At 45.4% G+C, this 23,723-nt stretch overlaps 1 protein-coding gene across 2 annotated transcripts in view; it reads right to left on the bottom strand.

The window, feature by feature from the left end:
- SOS2 (SOS Ras/Rho guanine nucleotide exchange factor 2) overlaps positions 1-19,362 on the bottom strand; it is a 67,951-nt gene extending 48,589 nt beyond the window's left edge. Inside the window, exon 1 of one of the 2 annotated variants that reach the window (XM_029078694.2) lies at positions 18,954-19,362. In XM_029078694.2, the coding sequence (XP_028934527.1) occupies positions 18,954-19,040 (87 nt within the window). In that variant the 5' untranslated portion in view covers positions 19,041-19,362. The remainder of the gene's footprint in view (positions 1-18,953) is intronic. The other variant, XM_029078695.2, reaches the window with a different exon arrangement.
- Between the last annotated feature and the right edge of the window lie 4,361 nt (positions 19,363-23,723).

Raw genomic sequence — 23,723 nt, 5'->3', positions numbered from 1 at the left:
TTCCAAAACTGAGCTCCTTATCTTCCCTCCCAAGCCCTGTCCTCTTCCTGACTTCCCCATCACTGTGGATGGTACGACCATCCTTCCCATCTCTCAAGCCCACAACCTCGGTGTCATCCTTGACTCGGCTCTCTCATTCACCCACACATCCAATCCGTCACCAAGACCTGCCGGTCTCACCTTTATAATATCACCAAGATCCGCCCTTTCCTCTCCACCCAATTGGCTACCTTACTGCTACAGGCTCTAGTAATATCCCGGCTAGATTACTGTCAGCCTTCTCTCTGATCTCCCTTCCTCCTCTCTCTCCCTACTCCAGTCTATTCTTCACTCTGCTGCCCGGCTCATCTTCATGCAGCAACGCTCTGGGCATGTCACTCCCCTTCTTAAAAACCTCCAGTAGTTGCCTATCAACCTCCGCACGAAACAAAAACTTCTCACTCTAGGCTACAAGGCTCTCCATCACCTTGCCCCCTCCTACCTCTCCTCCCTTCTCTTTACTGCCCAATCCGTAGGCTCCGCTCCTCTGCCGCCCACCTCCTCACTGTCCCCCGCTCTCGCCTATCCTGTCGACCCCTGTCCCACGTCCTCCCGCTGTCCTGGAATGCCCTCCCTCCTCACCTCCGCCAAACTAACTCTCCTCCCCTCTTCAAAGTCCTACTGAGAGCTCACCTCCTCCAAGAGCCCTTCCCAGACTGAGCTTCCCCTTTCCCTATGCTCCCTCTGCTGCCTCTCTGCCCCCCTCACCTCCCCTCAGCTAAGCCCCCTTTTCCCCCACTTTCCCTCTGCTCCTCCCTCTCTCCCTTCCCCTCCCCTCAGCACTGTGCTCCTCTGCTCATTTGTATATATTTTTATGATCCTATTTTGTTAATGAGATGTATATCCCCTTGATTCTATTTATTGCTATTGTTTTTGTCTGTCTGTCTCCCCCGATTAGACTGTAAGCCCATCAATGGGCAGGGATTGTCTCTATCTGTTGCCGAATTGTACATTCCAAGCGCTTAGTACAGTGCTCTGCACATAGTAAGCGCTCAATAAATACTATTGAATGAATGAATGAACTCTCCGGGTCTCATTAGGCTTCAGATACCCAGGAGTGCAACAGATCTGAGAAGATGTGGGGAAGGTTTTAAAGATAAGGGTAAAAAGCTCAGTCCTGCCAAGAGTGATAGGGCCCCATTGTAGGGCTTTAAGAAAAATGATGACATAGGGCAATAAATGATAAGTTACTTTGATAACTGTAAGAGAATGACGTCCAGCGAGTTGCAGACTACAATAGCTCAACCAAAAGACCATAAGACTTTAGACTAAGGACTAGCCTGGGAGAACACAGAGGAGAGGGCAAAGCTGTAAAGGAAGTTGAGGGATAGGGTGTGGGGGTCAAAGGACAGAGAGGTCAAAAAATGACTCAGATTACTATCAAGAGAAGCAGCGTGGCTCAGTGGAAAGAGCACGGGCTTTGGAGTCAGAGGTCATATGTTCGAATCCCAGCTCTGCCACTTGTCAGTTGTGTGACTGTGGGCAAGTCATTTAACTTCTCTGTGCCTCAGTTACCTCATCTGTAAAATGGGGATTAAGCCTGTGAGCCCCACGTGGGACAATCTGATTCCCCTGTGTCTACCCCAGCGCTTAGAACAGTGCTCTGCACATAGTAAGCGCTTAACAAATACCAACATTATTACATTATTGGAAATACAGCCTTTCAAAGGAAGCAAATCTTGTGTCTGGCTGAATCCCAGGATGGTCCAGTCCAAAACCTGACGAGGTGGAGATTCAGACCGCTTTTCTAGGATAGTAGTAATGGTACGCATTGAGCACTTCCTTTGTGCCAAGCACCACGCTGAACGCTTGGGAAGTAAAACAGAAGCATGAGGCTCACGTTCCCCGCCCACAAGAAGCTCACTTCTGAGGGAGATGGCAAGAGAAACATGGGATAGCACTGCTGCAAGGCATTTGACAGTCACACATGCGAAGCTGCCTCTCTCTGGTCCTGTGAGAACCAGTCCTTTAGATGACTCGGGAATACCTGCTGCCCTGAAGACTCCAGGCCCTCTGAGATCCTCAACGAGGCCCTGGACCAACCCAGCTCACTCTGCCCTAGTGCTCTGCACACAGTAAGCATTCAATAAATACGACTGACTGTTTTCCTTTACCTGGTCAGGCTTGGAGATCTTATCAGCTCATATGGCAAGTAGGAAGGCCAAGACAGGCTGGCTTCTTCTGGGAAAAAATGTGGATAAGATCAGGTACAGTAATCAAGAAATTGAACGGAGGGAATAGTGTCAGAGTAAAGGCACTTCTACTCTGTCTTTAAAGGGAAAAGAGTCAGTTTCAAGCTGTAGTATTTTCTATCGAGACATTCAGAAAACTAAAACTTGTTTACTGAAAAACAGGACTTATTACCAACATAATCACTGACTTTAAACACCCTGACTCAGAGACAGCTCTCAGAAAGCAATCAATAGGCTGGGAGGGACAGGGGATGGGAAGGGGGGGAGGGGACACATGCCACCCTCCCCCTCCATGTGGCAGTACAAGCCTGCCACAAAAATGGCTCTGGGGAAACCAGTTATCATGCTTCCTGCAGCCATGGCATGGCAGGAACAAGATCAAAATGAGAAGCAGCAGGGCCTAGCACAAAGATCACAGGGCTGGGAGTCACAGAACCTCGCTTCTAATCCTAGCTCGATCAACTGTTTGCTGTGGAACCTTGGGCAAATCCAATCTGTCTCCAAAACCTGCCGGTCTCACTTTATCGCCAAGATCCGCCCTTTCCTCTCCACCCAAATGGCTACCTTACTACTACGGGCTCTAGTAATATCCCGGCTAGATTACTGTGTCAGCCTTCTCTCTGATCTCCCTTCCTCCTCTCTCTCCCTACTCCAGTCTATTCTTCACTCCGCTGCCTGGCTCATCTTCCTGCAGAAACGATCTGGGCATGTCACTCCCCTTCTTAAACACCTCCAGTCGTTGCCTATTGACCTCCGCACAAAACAAAAACTTCTCACTCTAGGCTTCAAGGCTCTCCATCACCTTGCCCCTTCCTACCTCTCCTCCCTTCTCTCTTTCTACTGCACACCCGCACGCTCCGCTCCTCTGCCGCCCACCTCCTCGCCGTCCCCCGTTCTCGCCTATCCCGCCATCGTCCCCCGGGCCACATCCTCCCGCAGTCCTGGAACGCCCTCCCTCCTCACCTCCGCCAAACTAATTCTCTTCCCCTCTTCAAAACCCTACTTACAGCTCACCTCCTCCAGGAGGCCTTCCCAGAATGAGCCCCCCTTTTTTTCCCTCTGCTCCTTCTGCCCCCCCTTCACCTCTCCGCAGCTAAATCCTCTTCTCCCCCCATTCCCTCTGCTCCGCCCCCTCTCTCGTCCTATCCCCTCAGCACTGTACTCGTCCGCTCAACTGTATATATCTTCATTACCCTATTTATTTTGTTAATGAGATGTACATCACCCTGATTCTATTTATTTGCTACTGTTTTAATGAGATGATCTTCCCCTTGATTCTATTTATTGCCATTGTTCTTGTCTGTCCGTCTCCCCCGATTAGACTGTAAGCCCGTCAAAGGGCAGGGACTGTCTCTTTCTGTTACCAATTTGAACATTCCAGGTGCTTAGTACAGTGCTCTGCACATAGTAAGCGCTCAATAAATACTACTGAATGAATAAATGAAAATCACTTAACCTCTCTGTGCCTCTGTTTCCTCAACCGTAGAATGGGGATTCAATACCTGTTCTCTCCTACTTAGACTGTGAGCCCCCCCAAGTGGGACAGGGACTGTGTCCAACCTGATTAATGGGTACTTAGATGAGTGTTTAACATACAGTGTTTAAAAATACTATAACAGTAATGATGATAATGATAATAATAATAATAATAAAGATGGTGGCCCCTGCCATTTTCATCCAAGGCAGCCACGTTGGAGGTGGTGGAAGCATGAAGAGGCAGAACCAAGAAGCGAAGGGACATCTCCAGCCAGAGTCTTCATTTGGCCTTTCCCTCTAACATCTGGCTCCTCCAGGCTACTGCCATCCCTCCTGTCCAGGTCTCTGACCTTCTGGTCGCACCTGCATGGCACTAATTATGTTAATCACCCATGCAGAATCTACATTTGTTTTGGCTAATTTCATAAGAGGATGAGCAAAGAAACCCAACTCTAATACACAGCTAATGAGCTTTGTTAAGCATAGATGTACATTCTCGCTTGGGACAAATATAATTAAAGCCAATAGATTTCTTATCAAAATTGTTTTCAATAGCTACCAATATCATTGAGTCATTGGTGTGTTATTGTATATTGATGAACGGGGCGCTAGCAGAAAGAAGCCACATTTACTAGAAGCTTCCAATCATGACGACAGAACACCACGCATGCAACTACTGAATGGGTACTAATTTCCTTTTAAATTTTGTGCTTTTGCATTCTTTTCGGGGTGGACTGTGTGAGCCCACGGAACACAACTGGTAGAAGCAGACCTCTGGGGGAGTTGAGAATTCTCCTATAACCCACTTAGTTTAGGAGTCACAGGGAACATCTTTCAGTAAACTTTGAGTCCCCATTGATAGTTTACAGATGTTTATTTTACTTTCTAGGAAGATCATTCAGTATTGCACTAGAGTTAATTGCTATTGACTTAGTGTTCCATAGAAAGAAATGTATTCATTTTGCATTAAACATACTCTAAATTCAGATGCATACTTACAAATTTTATTGCACTAAACATTCACATTAAACCCCTCAATGGCACCTACGTCACCACTACTTGAAACATTTTTAGTATAACCCTCCTTTTTACACTATACTCTTAATATTTTTATGTTAACCACATGTCTTTCAAGTTTTCTGAAGTCCAGAGAGCAAAATTTTGAAAAAAAATGGAATGCTTATCAAAGTTCGGTGAAAAAAACTGAATATACTCAAAGCTGTCCATATTTATTCCCAATCTTAATCAAAAGGTAACACTGACCACGAAAGGGGAGTTGCTAGTCCTAGTCTCCATCCTTAGAGAATTTACAATCAGTCAATCAGATATGTTCATTCAGTCGTATTTACTGAATGCTTACTGTATGCGGATCACTGTACTAAGTGCATAGGAGAGTACAGTCCAACAATGAACAGACACAATTCCAGCCCACAACAAGCTTATAGTATAAACCTTGCTGTGTGTAGAGCAATTAGCGCTTGGGAGAGTACAACACAATATACATGCTCGCTGTGGGCAGGGAATGTGCTACACTGTACTCTCTTAAGCGCTTAGTACCGTGCTCTGCACACAGTAAGTGCTCAATACAAGTGACTGACTGAGACATTCCCTGCCCTTAACAAGTTTATAAACTAAAACACTGCAACCAAAAAGTCTACAAAAAGATAATCAATCTATTAAGAATTCATTTCTTCAACTAAGAGCTCACACAATTATGTATCTGTAAAATGTATGTTCCTTAATGAAGCATGCTTGGTAACTTTAATTAGACAGTGACGGTTCTTAATGTAAATGACAGCAACAGAGAGAGGGGTATTCTGATCTGGAAGTTTAGTGGGATCATCTCCTTTCCCCAAGAGAAATATTGGAATTTTTTTCTAAAAAGTCTAAGAACAAGCTTCTAGGACAAACACATGCTTACAAAAATGTGAATTCTACTTTTGCTACAGGCTGTTACTTTGGCCAAGCTGTTTACTCTCTTTTATCTTGGTTCCTCTAGAACATAAAAATAGGGTGAAAATGTCTCACACTAAAGTAAACCTGGAAGTTGTATTACAAAATAAAATGACAATGTTCAGAAGTGATGAAACCAGAAGATTTCTTCACCTTTATGGTTAAAACTGTCAAACAACCACCACAAAAAAAAAGAGCAAGTAACATACAAAATTGAAATCATGGACTAGAAGCAAAATTGAGGACCTGAAGTCACCAGATCAGAATGACTGGGTTAATTTTTTTTAGCCGAGGGAAAGCATATTTCAGTTTATTTTATTATTATGAATTACTAAGTACAATTCTCCCCTCATGCGGTGGGGAAATTGGTTGTGGCCACATGGTAGGCAGATTAAGGGAGGAGAAGAAAAGACAACCTCTTGCTACAGGCACTCATCCTGAATATACCCTCAGCCATGGGTGGATTAGTCTCAGGCAGAATCAAAACCCACAGGAAAGAACCCTGCCTCCTAGAGGCCTTCCTGGATTAATTTCCACGCATTGATTACATGCCCCTAACTGCTTCACCATATCTGTGCTACCTAAGCACCAGAATAGATACAAGCTTATAAGATGGAACACAGTTCCTGTTCTGCATTGGGGCCCCATTTTACAGATGAGGAAACTGAGGCCAGAGAGGTTAAAAGATTCACCCAAGGCTACAAAGTACATCAGTGACAGGGCTGGGACTTCAAGCTAGATCTTCTGACTCCCAACTCCAGGCATTTCCATTAAGCAACACTGCCTCTATATCTTATATACTCTACTATTTCCTATATGTAATTTTTTTAATTGTGTCTCCCTTGCTAGATTATAAACCCCTTGAAAGCAGGGATTACTACAGGCTGCATTGTTCTCTCTCAAGAGTTTCATACAGTGCTCTGCATAGGATAAATACTATTGCTCGATTGAAGTCTCAAATTATTTAGGGTGCCTTCTCTGACTACTTCCAACTCTATATTTTGTGGGGGAATGGTCATCACCATTTTACAGTGATGACTGGGCCATCTAGGGAAAGCCAAAACATTCACTTTATTGAGCGCTTATTGTGTGCAGAACACTATACTAAACACTTGGGAGAATAAAGTACAACAGCAATGGTAGACACATTCCATGTCCAAAATGAGCTTACAAATACATTTATAATATATAACTTACAGATAGGTACACAAGTGCTGTGGGGCCGAGGGTGGGGAGAACAACAAATGCCCTAAGGTCACAGGTCCAAGGGCAGAAGGGAGAGGGAGCCAGGGAAAACAGAGCTTAATCCGGGAAGGCCTCAGGGCGATGAGAATTTATTCCATTACTCCACTATTCCCTTTTCTGAGCATACAAGTGGGTTAAAAGAATCGGGTGGGCAGACAGAGATGCAGGGGGCTCGTAATCCTGGAGCACAAGAGCTCCCTGGTCTATTAGTTAGAAAATGGAACCCATTGCTTAGGGGTACAACCTGGGAACCACTGTGAGCAACCCCTAGACCACGTCTAATTCCCACCAGTGTATGCTCTCCCAACACTCAGTGCTCTACATCCAGCCGGCACTTAATTAATACTATTACTACTAACTAGCACAACTTTTCAGCTTAATGCTATTTTTCAACTCCATGTTGTTCTCTGCTATCACTCATTCAATGGGGAAACTATGACCAGTTTCCTTATTATTTCCTTTATAGAAATAGGGATTTTTGTTGGAGCAATTTTGAAGGAATGACAGAAAACAGTAGAGCGCTGACATAAATTCTTTGGAATCCTACTTTCAACCATTTAGGGATAATGGTTTTGTAAGAATGCCCCTGATTCAATAGGAAAATAGGATTTGGAAACAGAGTTTTACTTTATGGACAGTTTCTGAAAAACATTTATGCCAATTTTTAAGGTATCTAAAAGCGAAACTCCAACTACTTCAAAAATCACATTCTCAGGAAGAATGTTCAACACTAAAAGTAGGAACTCTTCATTTCGAAACACTAAAGAGAACACAGAATAAAAGAGACCAAAATCTTTTAGAAAGGAGAGATCCTAGAGAAATACATGATTAACTTATCATTGGTTCAGTAATTGAATTGCAGTTATCAATCAAGTTCTACAGCAAATCACTTCTGTAAGTGAAGAAAAATAGCAGTTGGTAGCTAAACATCTCCAAATTATTAGCTACAATAAAAAAAAAACCTTAAAAAAATGCAGTACGTAACATAACACAGTTGTGATGACACTCAAGAGACTGAAAAGTGTGTTTCATAATAAGAGTTTCATAAAAATATGGTGAAACAGGGTCTGGGGATTTGGGAAGAGGAACACTTTTTTTTTATGTCCAAGGTATAAGGAGACAACTCTAAAGGTATGTTTTAAAAATGTTACCCTGCAACATCTCATGGATTCTGAGAGTTCCCTTTTAAGATGTAGCTTGGCTGTTTCACTTTCCATATTGACAGCTTAAGGTTAAACTTCACCCCCTACCTATCTGGTGCCTGCCTTGAAGGCATCCTTCGACCACCACCTCCAAAAAACTATGTATATATAGCAGCACTTATCTGACCATAAAATTCCACTTGGCAAAAACACAAATCTGACACTAGGAAATAACTGAAGAGGGGGAAAAAAATCTTCTCTTTGGACAAGGCTGTATGGCACCAATATCTAGGCCTTTTCACTGATTTTGTCACTCCGTAGATATTTCTGACCCAAAAGTAAACCTTAGGCCTCTCATCACAGCAGTAAATGAAAGAAATACGGTCCAGAGTTTGTAAACCCAATGGACATTTGCAAATAACTTCACTCCTCTTTCCAACATAGAAGCCTCTCAATCACTCCCAACTCCACCTCCACTTTTCCTCACCCACAACCGCAGGCAGTAGCAAAGTCTTTCCCCAACCCTGTCCTTTCGGTCACTGCTCTGTGAAGCCTTAGTTGGCAGTGTGGTTGCCATCATGCACACTCGCAACCTCTCCAACCCCTCACAGGGTGGTGGGCAAGGAGCTGGCCTACTACTTCCCGCAAACCCAATGATCTGACAGCAGCAGGAGGCTAGGCAGGAAGACGGCCAGGACGGCCCTATTGATTCTACGTCAGTGGAGGCTGCAAAGGCAGCTCCAAAATGCACAGAAAGGACAGTCAGAGGAGGAGGAGGAGGGAGAGGCTGGAGTTGTCAGTAGGTGCTAGAGCAAGGACAGGGAGCAGAAAGGAGGAAAGTGAATATGGGAATCGGAAAGCAGGTGGGTAGACAGGCAAACTGCAGCTTAGCTGCTTCTGCCTCTGTGAGTGGAGGTCTTGCTGGACAGTTAGGGCACATACTGGGAGAAGCAGTGTGGCCTTCTGGATAGAGCCTGACCTGGGAGTCAGAAGGACCCAGGTTCTCATGCCGGTTCTGCCACCTGTCTGCTGGGTGACCATGGGCAAATCACTTCACTTCTCTGGGCCTCAATTACCTCATTTGGAAAATAGGGACTAAGGCTGTGAGCTCCATGTGGGACGGGGATTGTGTCCAACCTGATTAACTTGTATCTACCCCTGTGCTTAGAACAGCTCCTGGCACAGAGCGCTTATCAAATGTCATAAAAAAAGAAAAAAACTTAAAAAAAAAAAAAAAAGGTGACAGTTGCCTGACTTGACCCAGTACGAATCAATTGGGGAAAGGGGTTGGTCGGAGCAGGAGAGGGAGAAAATGAAAATAATCCCAGTCTCACTTCTGTAACTAGCAGGATCGTCTGCAGGGGAGAGGTCAGAAGCCAACTGCAAAGGGAAATAAAAAGTAGCATACAAGCCTAACTTTTTTATTGCCATGCTCGGAGAGAGGATTTCAGATGCCCATCATTTCTTCTGCTCCAACCTCTACCCCACTAGGATGGTTTTAGGGCCCAAGAAGCAGCTGTTAGTAATTGTTTTTGCATACATCCAGCTAAGCCCAAAACTAAGCCAGGCACAAAGAGTACCAGCTCTTGTTTCCTGACCACATCACTGCCCCAAAATACACACTCACCGGCAACAAGCAGATTAATTTATTTCTCTGGCTCCTCCCATAAATATCCACACAGACGATTACTTATTAAGCAATACCTAACAATGATTTCAGTGTAAGAGGAAGTATGTCTTCCTCCTGAAAGTGATGTTCCTCTTCCCGAAAGTAGAGTTTCTTTTAATCTGTAATTTATTTCTAAGGTCTGTCTCCCTCTCTAGACTATAAGATTACTGTGGGCAGGGAATGTGTCTGTTTACTGTTATACCGTGCCTTCCCAATGCTTAGTACAATGCTCCACACACAGTAAGCACTCAATAAATATGACTGAATGGTTATTTAATCCTAAATGACCATAATGTGCCAGGTGGGGTGAGAATAAAACTGGGCATTCCAATATTTATCATTAGTGAATAATACTTTAATAGGAAAAAGGTGAGCCTGAACACTGCAGGACACTCCACTATGCTATAACACGTTTTCATTAGGCATTTTGGCCAGCACACAGTAGGGAATTCGGTAACTTCTGTCCAACAACGCGAGCCTGCTTGGCCTCAGTGCAGCATGGGAACAGAAGAGACAGCTGGGCTTGCATGGGCAGTGACCAATGAGGGATTGGTGCGTTTGAGAAGAACTTGGTGTGCTTCACTGTAAAAAACCACTTGGCTCAAAGGACCTTGAAATGCATACAACTATAAAACCACATATTTTATGTGGGCTTCCTACAGGGAACTGTTGCTGTCCATGTCACCGTTATGTCACTCCGTAACTGGCCGGTAGATGGTTCCCACATAACAGGCTACTTTATGGATGTCTTCAAGTTGAACTTTTGTTTAAAGGCTATGGTTAGGAGCAGGATGACTATGGCCCATTCTTTACTAAGAAGTGAAAGCACTTTCTACCAGAAACACCACGGCTCCTTTCTTGGGAGGTGGTTGTTGCTGCCACTGGTGGGATGGATTAATGGAACAGGCAGTAATTGCTGTGCACAAATTCACAGGGCTCCCTTCCACTCGCACAAATTCTTGGACCGAGCACTGCGAGACCTATGTGGCTAAAAAATAAACTGGACCAGGAAACACTTGAATTAGTTGAAATCTTAGCACAAATCATTCAAAGAGCAACTATTTTGCCATTTGATGAGGCTTCTACACTAAAATGAAATTGCAAATTTTGCAGCCACATGAAATTCATATGAACTCACAGGCCAGGAACCTGAAAAAAATTACACCTAAATGGATTCAAACTGCCCCAAAATAAGGATTCTTATAAAAATAAAAGACTACAGAACTAATACTAAAGTTGCAGATGATAAGAGACTTAGAAAACAGGAAAAAACTCACTCTTTGTCAACTTTTAAAATCTGTTTTGCAGTATGGGGGCATTAATCCAGGTGAATTGGTTTAATACCTTTGTCATCAAAAATCAGACTTTGGAAAACATTAAAAAATACTGCATTCTGTTTTTCTTCTTTTCTCCCCCACACAAATTGGGCAAATATTAGACACAGGAAAATGAAGTTACTAATCAATGCCACAAGAAACATGGGCAAAAAGAGCACCAAAACTCAAATCTTAAGATTTCTTTCCTGAACACAGTTACCGATCTTCCTTGGAGCCTCACTACACCTCTGCAACAGAAAGGAATCTTAGGTAGTTAATCTTTAAAAGTGACAACGCTCTAGAGAACGCTCTGTCCATTAGTTCCATTAAAATACCTTCTCAAATCACACAGCCAGTCTACCACACAAACACAAAGTACCATCATGCTACAGTTACTTTGGAAGAAAGGAGTTGGTAGTTATTAAAAAGACAGACATTTGATTTATGTCAAGTAGTAACAAAGGTAATGCTTTGGCTCTTTGGACCAAAGCAGTTTAATGGAATACTATTGCTTCAAATGCACAGTTCTGAAGTTATCATTCTCTGTGACTGAGTAATCTTATGGAAAATATTTTTTATCACCTGGGTCTATACCTATATTAGACCATTAAGGAAAATGGAAATAAAGCTACTGAATTGAAAAGCGCAAATATCTTCCCTTCCGCAACTCCCCTTTAAAGAACCTGAGAGGGCAGTCCTACGACTAATTACCCTTCTCAATTCCTTCATTCTAATAATAATAATGGTTCTTGTTAAGTGCTTACTATGCGCCAAGCACTGTTCTAAGCACTGTGGTAAATATAAGATAATCAGGTTGGACACAGTCACTATCATCACCAACAGAATTTCCTGAATGCCACGAGAATGCAGAGCCCTGTACTAGATGCTTGAGGACATACAGAAGCAAGAGTCTGCAGTCTTCTGCTAGTCTGCTCTCTCCACCCCGCCTCACAAAGGGTCCCGGACCTCTTTGGGCCCCAGATCCCCAAATGCTAAACCTGGCCCTAAAACTAACCTGCCTGTACCCAAGTGGTTCAGCTTTGTGGTAGCCTGACCTGACTCCACAAGCAGGTGCCACCCGGCCGGGACCTGGATCATGCCAAGCTCTATCAGTCTAGATCATATATTTGCACCCTGTATGCTGCTCTAATATTTAAGTAGCTACGATGTTTCAACGGGAGGGTTAAGTGTACTTCTGGCTTCTCGAGGCTGATAAAAAATTTAGTCATAATGTCAACATTAAAATGACCCTATGCCTAATGGATCATGTTTTCATTTTTGTATTACCTAGGCTAGATGAAAAAGTGACGGGCCAAAAGAACTCCCAGCTCCATCTGTCTTGGGCATTGATGGGGCGGAATGGCCTTCACTGCCTGCACACTTCTCTCCTTTCATCCCTTTGTTTTAGTAGTAGCATTTACTGAATCCACATTAGGTAGATTGTATCAGACCCTGCATCAGACTGTATCTGATGTGCACTGTTTCAGGCTCTTGGAAGTACAGAATAATGAAGTGAAATGTTCCCTGGACACAAGAAGCTAACACTCTAATGGGGGAGCCCAACATAAAGATAGTTACCATGCTGTTTCAAACTTCATAAGCTGAACAGGTTTTCATAAGTGAGTCCTAAGGAGGGTGTTTTGAAATTAACCGGGAAAAATTCACTAGAGGAGGTGGGATTTTAGGAGGAATGTGAATGCGGAGGGGTCTGGGATCGGTCTGATTTAGGGAAGGAGGGAGAGAAGGAGTCTCTGGGTAGAGGAACAGTGTGGGTGAAAGGCTCAAGAGTGAGGTACGGTTAGAAGATTGACTTGGGAGGAATGAAAGCAGCAAGTTGGGGAAGAGTGGGTGAAGAGAGCAGAGAGGTAACAATAATAATAACAACAACAATAACTGTAGTATTTGTTAAGCGCTTACTATGTACCAGGAACTGAACTAAGCACTAGGGTGGATACAAGCAAATCAATTTGGACACAGTCCCTATCCCATGTGGGGCTCACAGTCTTAAACCTCAATTTATAGATGAGAAAACTGAGGCCCAGAGAAGTGAAGTGACTTGCCCAAGGTAAAGGTGGGGCCAGATGGTGGAAAGCCTTGAGGCGGGACGTTTTGTTGGATGCAGAGAGAAGCGGGCAGCCAGTGGAGGGTTTGGGGGAGAGGAGAGACACGGGCTGAGCAGTGCTTCGGGAAGATGATCTAAGCAGCAGGTGGAATATAAAATGGAGTAGGGAGAAGCTGGAGGTTGGGAATGTCATTGCTCCTCTCGGCCTTGTTTAGAGGATAGAGCATGGGCCGGGGAGTCACAAGGTCATAGGCTCTAATTCCAGCTCCGCCACTTGTCTGCTGGGTGACCCTGGGCAAGTCATTTCACTTCTCTGGACCTTGGCTACCTCATCTGTAAAATGGGGCTTGAGACTGTGAGTTGACTTTGTCCAAGTTGATTTGCTGGTATCCACCCAGGTGCTTAGTACAGTGCCTGGCACATAGTAAGCGCTTAACAAATACCACAATTATTATTACTTCCCACCCTTCCCCATTTCAGGATAAGAAGCCCATCCTGGAGCAGCTGTGGCACTATCACTCACTCATATGTACGTGCTGGGGATCAAACTGTCCACAAGGTGCATGCCCAAATTAAGCTGCTTAATCACACAATGGTTTTACTTCAAAAATCATTTCTGCAGTTCCCATTTATACTTTGCTCGACTTCTCAATGTGTCGCATCATTAAAAATGCTCAAATCAACATCCTTCTTCCCATTAGTAAATTATTTTAGTGTCTGTCTCTCCCATTAGATCATAAACTCTTTGAGGTCACGGATCATATTTACTAACTACTTCCCCAAATGCCTAGTACAGTAAGCACCCAGTAGGAGTTTAAAAATATGATTATCAGGACTTTTGTACTGCAACTCCTCATGGCCTTCAGAATTTCTCCTCTGCCACCAACAAAAAGCCCAGTCTGTCATTCTGTTGGCAGAGGGGCACATCTTAAAGACTCTGCAGGCGAGAAAGGGGAGGTCGCAGGAGATGAAAGCAGCCCATTCACATTCACCATAGTTTACTGCAATCACCACCATTCATTCATTCAGTCATATTTATTGAGCGCTTACTGTGTGCAGAGCACTGTACTAAACGCTTTGGAAAGTACAATTTGGCAATAGATAGAGACAATCCCTACCCAACAACGGGCTCACAGTCTGGGGGGGGTGGGGGGGAAGCTCTGCAGCTCTGGCCTCAGGAACCCTTAATATCACAGAATCGCTACGGGAAATATGACTGTACCCTCCTCCTCCATACTTTGAAACACACCAGTCTAACCCACTGCACTCAATCTGGGCAACAAGAAGCCCATCAAAGAGTTCTTCGCAATTAAAACTGTGAAGATGACCATGAATAGATTGTAATAAATGCAGTACATTTTTAGATATTTGAAGACTTGATGAGCAGAAAAAAAAAAATGCTGCGCCCCCAAACTTCCTAGAAAACTAATCTGTATTACTTAACTTGGAATTACTTCAGTTTCTTAAACATTTAGACTTCACAGTTATTTGAAGTCTCTCTCATTTCTAGCCCTTGATTTGTTTTTATTAATCCTGAACCAATTTATAATCTAACCAAATACTACATGCAGTGTGCTTCACGGGCAAAGTCTCCTGAAGGGAGAATAAGAGAAATTTTTTGCCTGCTCTCCTTTCCCTCCTCAGATTGACTTTCGGGTTCAAAAATCCTGCTAGGTAGAGACGGGCTCAAGATGGCTTTTCCTGGTCTGAGTCAGCCAGATTTTGGTTCCAATTTCAGCCAAGTCCTACAATGAGGAGGATCCAAATTCAGCCAGCCAAGACTGGGACAGACCGCTGCGCTCCCCCTATCGTCCCTGGGAAAGTCTAAGGTGGATACAATTTGCTGCAGGTGGTTAGCTGTACCCTAGCTATGGTATGGAGAAGCAGCGTGGCTCAGTGGAAAGAGCACGGGCTTTGGAGTCAGGGCTCATGAGTTCAAATCCCAGCTCTGCCACTTGTCGGCTGTGTGACCGTGGGCGAGTCACTTAACTTCTCTGTGCCTCAGTTCCCTCATCTGTAAAATGGGGATTAAGACTGTGAGCCCCATGTGGGACAACCTGATTCCCCTATGTCTATCCCAGCGCTTAGAACAGTGCTCGGCACATAGTAAGCACTTAACAAATACCAACATTATTATTATTATTATTATTATTGTTTCCCCAAACCTCCTCTCAGCCCTGAGAAGAAGGGAAGGTGTGTCACTGTCCATATCTCCTGTTTCTTCTCCATATCTGAAAATTATTTTAGTGTCTTGTCTCACCTGCTAGACCGCAAGCTCCTCGAAGGAAGGGATCATGTCTACTAATTCTACTGTTAATTACTACATAATAATAGTAATTGTGGCAATTGTTAAATACTACATGCCGAGAACTGTATTAAGCACCAGGTAGATTCAAGATGATCGTCATGCAAAGGCCCTGTCTCACATGGGACTCACAGTCTAAGTAAGACCGAGATCAGGTATTGAATTCCCATTTTAACAGATGAGGGAACTGAAGCACTGAGAAGTTAGATGACTTGTCCAAGGTCTCACAGCAAGCAAGTAAAAGAGCCAGGATTAGAACCCAGGTCCCCTGACTTCCAAGCCTGTGCTCCTTCCACTAGATCACACTGCTTCTCCCAAGTGCTCTGCACATAGTAGGTGCTCAAAAAATACTACTGATTGATTGATCACGAGGCCTCCAAACCCGATACAAACTCGGCTGAGCTGGTGACGGAGGGCTTCATCATTCTGGCTGTTTAATATGGAATCCCCTCCTCCCCACAAATACTGGCTTGGGGGCTTCCACTTTAAACAAATGACTGCTTTTACCCAGAAAAACAAAACTTATACCAAGGCTTCAGCCCCCTGAGGCTTGGCACACCTGCCTCCTGACCCCGTTCATAGATTTTATATTTTTAACTTTGTAGATGCTTTATAACACGCTCAAGGCATACCACTGCAAATGACTAATTTACATGGTGCATTTTATTTCACTCAAGTATCCTACTGAACCCATCATAAACAATTCTGACTGAGCCAATAAGAAAATTATAAAAAGGAGGAACTATAGCAACCTGTGTACATTTTATAATTGTGTTCAAGAGCTCTGTCCGATACCACAAAACATCAACATGAAGGAACAAAAAAAATGTTTGATTATATTCTAGAAATCTCTATAGGGATAAGACACAGTGGGATGTTTTCCAGAAAGTCAAATTTTAATGAACAAGTGGTGGCTCTGCCTCTTTCGCTCATCTGGCAAAAACCACATTAACAACAACAATGTCGCCAGGTTGCCTCTTCTGGGGGAAAAAAAAACATGGTGAAGGTCACTGAAGCCTTTTTTTGCCACTGAAGAGGTAAAAAATTTTAATTTTTTCTTAGCTTTTATGCTATTAAAGTGTCTGAAAAGCTGCTATTTATAAAACAAGTCTACATTTTATTGTATGACTTTTTTCCATTTCTGCCTTTAAAGAGAAATGTGGCCTTTCCAATCGTTTGTTTTTAAAAGACTCCCGTTTAGGCAGTACGGTCCAAAGCACTTGATAAACACACCCTCGGAAGCCGAAACTGATTACAGAAAGGATGCCACACGGTGCACAAATTACTCAAAAATGTTAAACTTCCTATTTCTGGTCCTCTATACAATGATTCAGAGATTTATTCATCCCCAGTGTCAAGGCTGTATTTCTGCTCCCCGCTGAAACACCAGTTCATATCGTTAAGTTGACATCACGAATTGTACAGCTGATAAGAACTGTTCTTGACTCACTGAATTCATTCCTCCACATGACGCTCATACACAGAGCAATTGTATTGCTTCACGGATCTGGGTGGATACCTTGTCTGGGAACTAGCCTGAAGGAAAACCAAAAAAGAAAACCCAAAACCCAGAAATTGTTCGCTGTGGAAAAGGGTGAATTTTCTAAAGGCCAGCTGGCCTTTTTCCTGCCAAGCGATCCAGGCGGTGGAGAGAACGCAAGTGGATGAACAACAACAACAACAACGGAAGCTGAGGCAGAAAACAGCTAAAACAAGAAATCCAGTTGGGTTTTCCCTCACAATAAAACCTCCCTTCCGGGGCCAAACGACAACTTCAAATAAAGGTCCCTCTGGACCCGACTTGCAAAAGCCAGTTTCCACTCAATCAGTGGTATTTGTTGGGTGCTTTCTGTGTGTGGAGTGCTGTACTTAGTGTTAAGGAGAGTACAACATTATTTACTCAGCGCTTACGGGGTGAAGAGGACTGTACTACACGCTTGGGAGAATACTGTATTATTTACTGAGAGCTTAGTGTGTGCAGAGCGCTGTACTAAGCAACTGGGAGAGGACTTATTTTTTGAACATTATACTAAGCGCTTGGGAGAGTACAATATTATTTACTGAACTTTTACTGTGTGAAGATCTCTAGGCGCTTGGAAGAGTACACTATTTATTGAACACTTACTGTGTGCTGCGTGCTATACTAAGCGCTCGGGAGAGCTGGTAGGTTCTCTGCCCCCAGTAAGTCAATCGTATTGAGCACTTACTATGCGCAGAGCCCTGTACTAAGCGCTTGGCAAAGGAAGGAGGCAGGTACTAAGAGCTGATAGGTTCCCTCCCCACACTCAGTCGATCGTATTATTGAACACTGGCTATGGGCAGAGCACTATACTACGCGCTTGGGAAAGGTGGGAGGCAGGTTCCCTACCGGCAATCACATTTATTGAGCACTTACTATGTGCAAAGCACTGTCCGAAGCACTTGGGAGAGGAAATAGTAATTGCGATTGACTGCGGGCATGGAACCCAAGTGCAGAGCAATGTCCTAAGCGCTTGGGAGAGGTGGTAGGCAGGTTCCCTGCCCGCAGTCAATCGCATTTACTGAGCACTTACTGTGTTCAGAGCACTGTCCTAAGCGCTTGGGAGAGGTAGCGTGGCTCAGTGGAAAGAGCACGGGCTTTGGAGTGAGGGCTCATGAGTTCGAATCCCAGCTCTGCCACTTGTCGGCTGTGTGACTGTGGGCGAGTCACTTAACTTCTCTGTGCCTCAGTTCCCTCATCTGTAAAATGGGGATGAAGACTGTGAGCCCCACGTGGGACAACCTGATTCCCCTATGTCTACCCCAGCGCTTAGAACAGTGCTCGGCACATAGTAAGCGCTTAACAAATACCAACGTTATTATTATTATTATTATTCCCTGCCCGTTGTCAGTCAATCGCAATTACTGAGTGCAGACCACTGTCCTAAGCGCTTGGGAGAAGCGGTAGGCAGGTTCCCTGCCCGCAGTCAATCGCATTTACTGAGCACTTACTGTGTTCAGAGCACTGTCCTAAGCGCTTGGGAAAGGTGATAGGTTCCCTGCCCGTTGTAAGTCAATCGCAATTGCTGAGTGCAGATCACTGTCCTAAGCGCTTGGGAAAGGTGATAGGTTCCCTGCCCGCAGTCAATCGCATTTACTGAGCACTTACTGTGTTCAGAGCACTGTCCTAAGCGCTTGGGAAAGGTGATAGGTTCCCTGCCCGTTGTAAGTCAATCGCAATTGCTGAGTGCAGATCACTGTCCTAAGCGCTTGGGAGAAGCGGTAGGCAGGTTCCCTGCCCGCAGTCAATGGCATTTGCTGAGCACTTTACTGTGCGCAGTGTCCTAAACGCTTGGGAGAGGTGGAAGACACAGGTTTCCCGCCCGCACTCAATCGCATTTGCTGAGCACTTACTGAGTGCAGAGCACTGCCCTAAGCGCTCGGGAGAGCACGACGCTCCAGGAGACACGGGCGTCCCCCGGGCAGGTCCCCGCAGCGCAGATGGCGCGGGGGAAGACTGGGGTGCGGGAGGCCGCCAGCACCTGTCAGGCGCGGCCGGGCCCCCGCACAGGCCCCTGCCCCCGCAGCGGACTGACCTTCCGTAGGGCCGGGACGAAGAGCCCCCGCCATTTCGGGCTGTTCTCGTCGCCGAAGAAGTCGTAGGGCTGCTGCGGCGGCTGCATGGCCCCGGCCGCCCCGCCAGCTCCGCATCGACGGCCGGCGGGGGAAAGGAGGCCGCGGGTCCCGGACCAGCCCCGCGTCTTCCCAGCCTTGTCCCGGCGGCGGCGGCCCTCACACACCCCGGACCCTCCTCGTCGTCGTCGTCGTCGTCCGAGGCCGGGCCTGGGGTCGGCTTCGGCTGCCTTGTCCCGTCAGTGGCAGAGGCGAGGCGGCCCCCGACGTGGGCTTCCCCGTGTGGCGGGGGTCCGCTCCCCCCGCGGCCGGTCCTTTATTCGGGGGGTGAGGCCGGCGGCGGTCCCGCGGGCCTCTCCCTCGCCCCGCATCCCCCCCGCTACGGCGGCGGCGGCGGCGGGCGGACAGCGACGAGGGCGACGGCGGCGGCGGCGGCGGGTCGGCGCCTCATCCCCCGAGCCCGCCGGCCCCGGCCCCGGCCCGGCCCCGCCCCTCAGCCACCTCCAGAGGCTCGCGCTGCCTCCTTTTCCGGCCCGCCGAGCAGGCCGAGGGGCCGACGAGGACGCCGCCCCCGAGCCGCCCTCCCCCGGCGCATGCGCACCGGGAAGGAAGTCCCCGGCGAAGCGCGCGCCCGCCGCGCCGGGAGCCCGCAGGGGGGCACGCGCGGCGCGCCCCCGCCGCGGAGGAGCGCCCTCCCCCTCCCACGCAACCGTTGCCGCCGGGGCTGCACCCGCCCTCCCTCTACGATCATCATGGTATTTGTTCAGCGCGTACTAGGGGCCCAGCACTGTTCCAAGCGCTGATGGTGATGATAATAATGTTGGTATTCGTTAAGCGCTTACTATGTGCAGGGCACTGTTCTAAGCCCTGGCTAATAATAATGGTATTGGTTAAGCGCTTAATAGGGGCCAAGCACTGTTCCAAGCGCTGATAATGATAATAATGGTATTGGTTAAGCGCTTAGTAGGGGCCAAGCACTGTTAATAATAATAGTAATGTTGGTATTCACTAAGCACTTACTATGTGCAGAGCACTGTTCTAAGCCCTGGCTAATAATAATGGTATTGGTTAAGCGCTTACTAGAGGCCAAGCACTGTTCCAAGCGCTGATAATGATGATAATGGTATTGGTTTAGCGCTTAGTAGGGGCCAAGCACTGTTAATAATAATAGTAATGTTGGTATTCATTAAGCAGTTACTATGTGCAGAGCACTGTTCTAAGCCCTGGCTAATAATAATGGTATTGGTTAAGCGCTTACTAGGGGCCCAGCACTGTTCCAAACGCTGATGGTGATGATAATAATGTTGGTATTCGTTAAGCGCTTACTATGTGCAGGGCACTGTTCTAAGCCCTGGCTAATAATAATGATATTGGTTAAGCGCTTAATAGGGGCCAAGCACTGTTCCAAGCGCTGATAATGATAATAATGGTATTGGTTAAGCGCTTAGTAGGGGCCAAGCACTGTTAATAATAATAGTAATGTTGGTATTCATTAAGCACTTACTATGTGCAGAGCACTGTTCTAAGCCCTGGCTAATAATAATGGTATTGGTTAAGCGCTTACTAGAGGCCGAGCACTGTTCCAAGCGCTGATAATGATAATAATGGTATTGGTTAAGCGCTTAGTAGGGGCCAAGCACTGTTAATAATAATAGTAATGTTGGTATTCATTAAGCACTTACTATGTGCAGAGCACTGTTCTAAGCCCTGGCTAATAATAATGGTATTGGTTAAGCGCTTACTAGAGGCCAAGCACTGTTCCAAGCGCTGATAATGATAATAATGGTATTGGTTAAGCGCTTAGTAGGGGCCAAGCACTGTTAATAATAATAGTAATGTTGGTATTCATTAAGCACTTACTATGTGCAGAGCACTGTTCTAAGCCCTGGCTAATAATAATGGTATTGGTTAAGCGCTTACTAGAGGCCAAGCACTGTTCCAAGCGCTGATAATGATAATAATGGTATTGGTTAAGCGCTTAGTAGGGGCCAAGCACTGTTAATAATAATAGTAATGTTGGTATTCATTAAGCAGTTACTATGTGCAGAGCACTGTTCTAAGCCCTGGCTAATAATAATAGTATTGGTTAAGCGCTTACTAGGGGCCAAGCACTGTTCCAAGCGCTGATAATGATAATAATAATGGTACTGGTTAAGCGCTTAGTAGGGGCCAAGCACTGTTAATAATAATGATGATAATAATGTTGGTATTTGTTAAGCGCTTACTATGTGCACAGCACTGTTCTAAGCCCTGGCTAATAATAATGGTATTGGTTAAGGGCTTACTAGGGGCCAAGCACTGTTCCAACCGCTGATAATGATAATAATAATGGTATTGGTTAAGCAGTTAGTAGGGGCCAAGCACTGTTAATAATAATAATAATAATAATCACGTTGGTATTTGTTAAGCACTTACTATGTGCACAGCACTGTTCCTGGGGGAGATGCAGGGTAATCAGCTTGCCCCACGTGAGGCTCACAGTCTTAATCCCCATACAGATGAGGTAACTGAGGCAGAGAAGTTAAGTGACTTGCCCACTGTCACACAGCTGACAAGTGGCAGAGCCGGGATTCAAACCCATGACCCCTGACTCCCAAGCCTGGGCTCTTTCCACTGAGCCACACTGCTTCTCTGTTCTAAGGGCTGATAATAATAATAATGGCATTTGTTAAGCACTCACTCTGTGCCAAGCATTGTTCTAAGCCCTGATGATAATAATAATGGTATTTGTTAAGCGCTTACTATGTGCCAAGCACTGTTCCAAGCGCTGATAATAATAACAGTATTTGTTAAGGACTTACTATGGGCCAGGCATTGTTCTAAGTGCTGATAATAATAATGGTATTTGTTCAACACTTACTATGGGCCAAGTACTGTTCTAAGCGCTGATAATAATAATGGTTTTTGTTAAGCGCTTACTATGTCCCTCTTTTGGGGACAAAGGGTTTGCAGGAACAGGGTCCCTAAAGTGGATGATTCTGTTATTTATTTTTCTTGTACTCTTCCTCCAAATCCTGACCTCTTTGGACCATGATACGAAATAGCGAGTGCTGTGGCAGAGTTGACAGCACAGCTAATGACTCTTTCCCCAGGGCCATCTTCTATCATCCTGCCGCCCTGAGTGGGAGCCATGTTCCCTGATGCTATCACTCCAGCCCACACACACAAGGTAATAATGTCATATGCATCATTTCATGGAAGTGTTTCACCACCCCAGCCCCCCCCCCAGTCACCTCAAGTGAGGGTCTCCGAGAGCCTGGCTCCAAGACACCGACTTCCACCCTAATCAATCACCAGCATGCCGTCACCATCTCTGTGAACAACAGTGGTGGGGCCATGTTTGTGAAGGGCTAGGAGGCCACCATCTTTGGAAGGTCCCACCCCACCACTCTCTGGCTGCACCACTTCCCGAAGTGATGGTTTGCCTCTTTTATGGACTGAAACAGCCTCTGCTTCTCCCCGCTATGTCCCCCAGTCAGGGGTGAATTCAGGTGGCAAGCAAGGCAGCCCCCTCAGGGAGCATGGTGGGAGGGGCAGCTAGCATCTTGGCAATTCTGCAAGTATTTTTCTACTCAAAACTTTTAAAGGATGACAATTTTGAGATCCAATAATTAAGAATAAAAAATTTTCATTAATTACTCGTATATCACTTGTTTCTACTATTAGATTCTTGACATGGTTTTGGGCAGACTTCATCAACAGTAGTATTTATTCAGTGCTGACTGTGCAGAGTGCTGTACTAAGCGCTTGGGAGAGTACAGTGCAACAGAGCTAGTAGACACATTCCCTGCCCACCACGAGCTTAGAGTCCAGAGGGGGAGGCAGACATTAATATGCAGAATTTCCACAAAATATTCCATATGGTATTACATTATGTTGTGGGCACTGCACAACATACCCAACGTTTCCTATAAGGACATTCACCCTAGGAAAGTGTGGCAAATCAAATGTTGAAGCTAGCCTTGTCCTGGTTTTCCTTCAGGAGGGTAGAGTAGAAAGGACAAATATGAGGGGAGAAAGTTCTCACTCTAAATTCTTCCCCTTCTTCTTCCTGGTGTTTCACAAAGACAATTTAAATCCAAAACAGTTCATACCCTTTCTGACAGAAACTTACCTCTCAGTGGAACAATAGCACAAGACGCCATCTAAGACATAGGCAGGTGTCTAGCCAAATCTGTCGAGATGAGTATAATTTTCACTCCCCTTGTAAAAATGGCTTGACTCACCTGTGTAGGCCGAGTCCCCATTCCTGGCCTCAGTGATCTTCCTTTCTTTCTTTGGTGACTGTGTGCCTATCCATCCGCACTGCCCCCACCCACCGCCAGCACACAAACTCTCCTCAGTTAAGAGTCGGTGCCTCCTGTTGTCTTTCACAGGAAATCTCATCCTCCTCTGCCTCCTGAAACTGGGAGAAACAACTGCTACTATTACTGGCTTCAGTCATAGATTTATTTTAGAGGAAAAAAAAAACTATAAGCATTGGGGTGAAAGAGAGAGTAAGGGAAGCACTCCCACCCCAGTACCCAGAGTTGATTCAGACATTTGGCTAAGAGAATACACAGTGCTTTTTTCCCCTTTTATAGAGGGTGGGGAGAGGGAACAGCGCCGCAATCAATCCATCTTATTTATTAAGTGCTTACTGTGTGCAGAGCACTGGACTAAGAGTTTGGGAAAGGACAATGTAACCGATATTAATATAAATGAAATGAATTAAATTATGGACATGGTCACAA

Source organism: Ornithorhynchus anatinus, chromosome 14 (assembly GCF_004115215.2).
Source record: "Ornithorhynchus anatinus isolate Pmale09 chromosome 14, mOrnAna1.pri.v4, whole genome shotgun sequence".
Classification (NCBI taxonomy): Eukaryota; Metazoa; Chordata; class Mammalia; order Monotremata; family Ornithorhynchidae; genus Ornithorhynchus; species Ornithorhynchus anatinus.
Note: the sequence above shows the minus strand (reverse complement) of the source record. Positions and strands in the feature narration are given on the sequence as shown.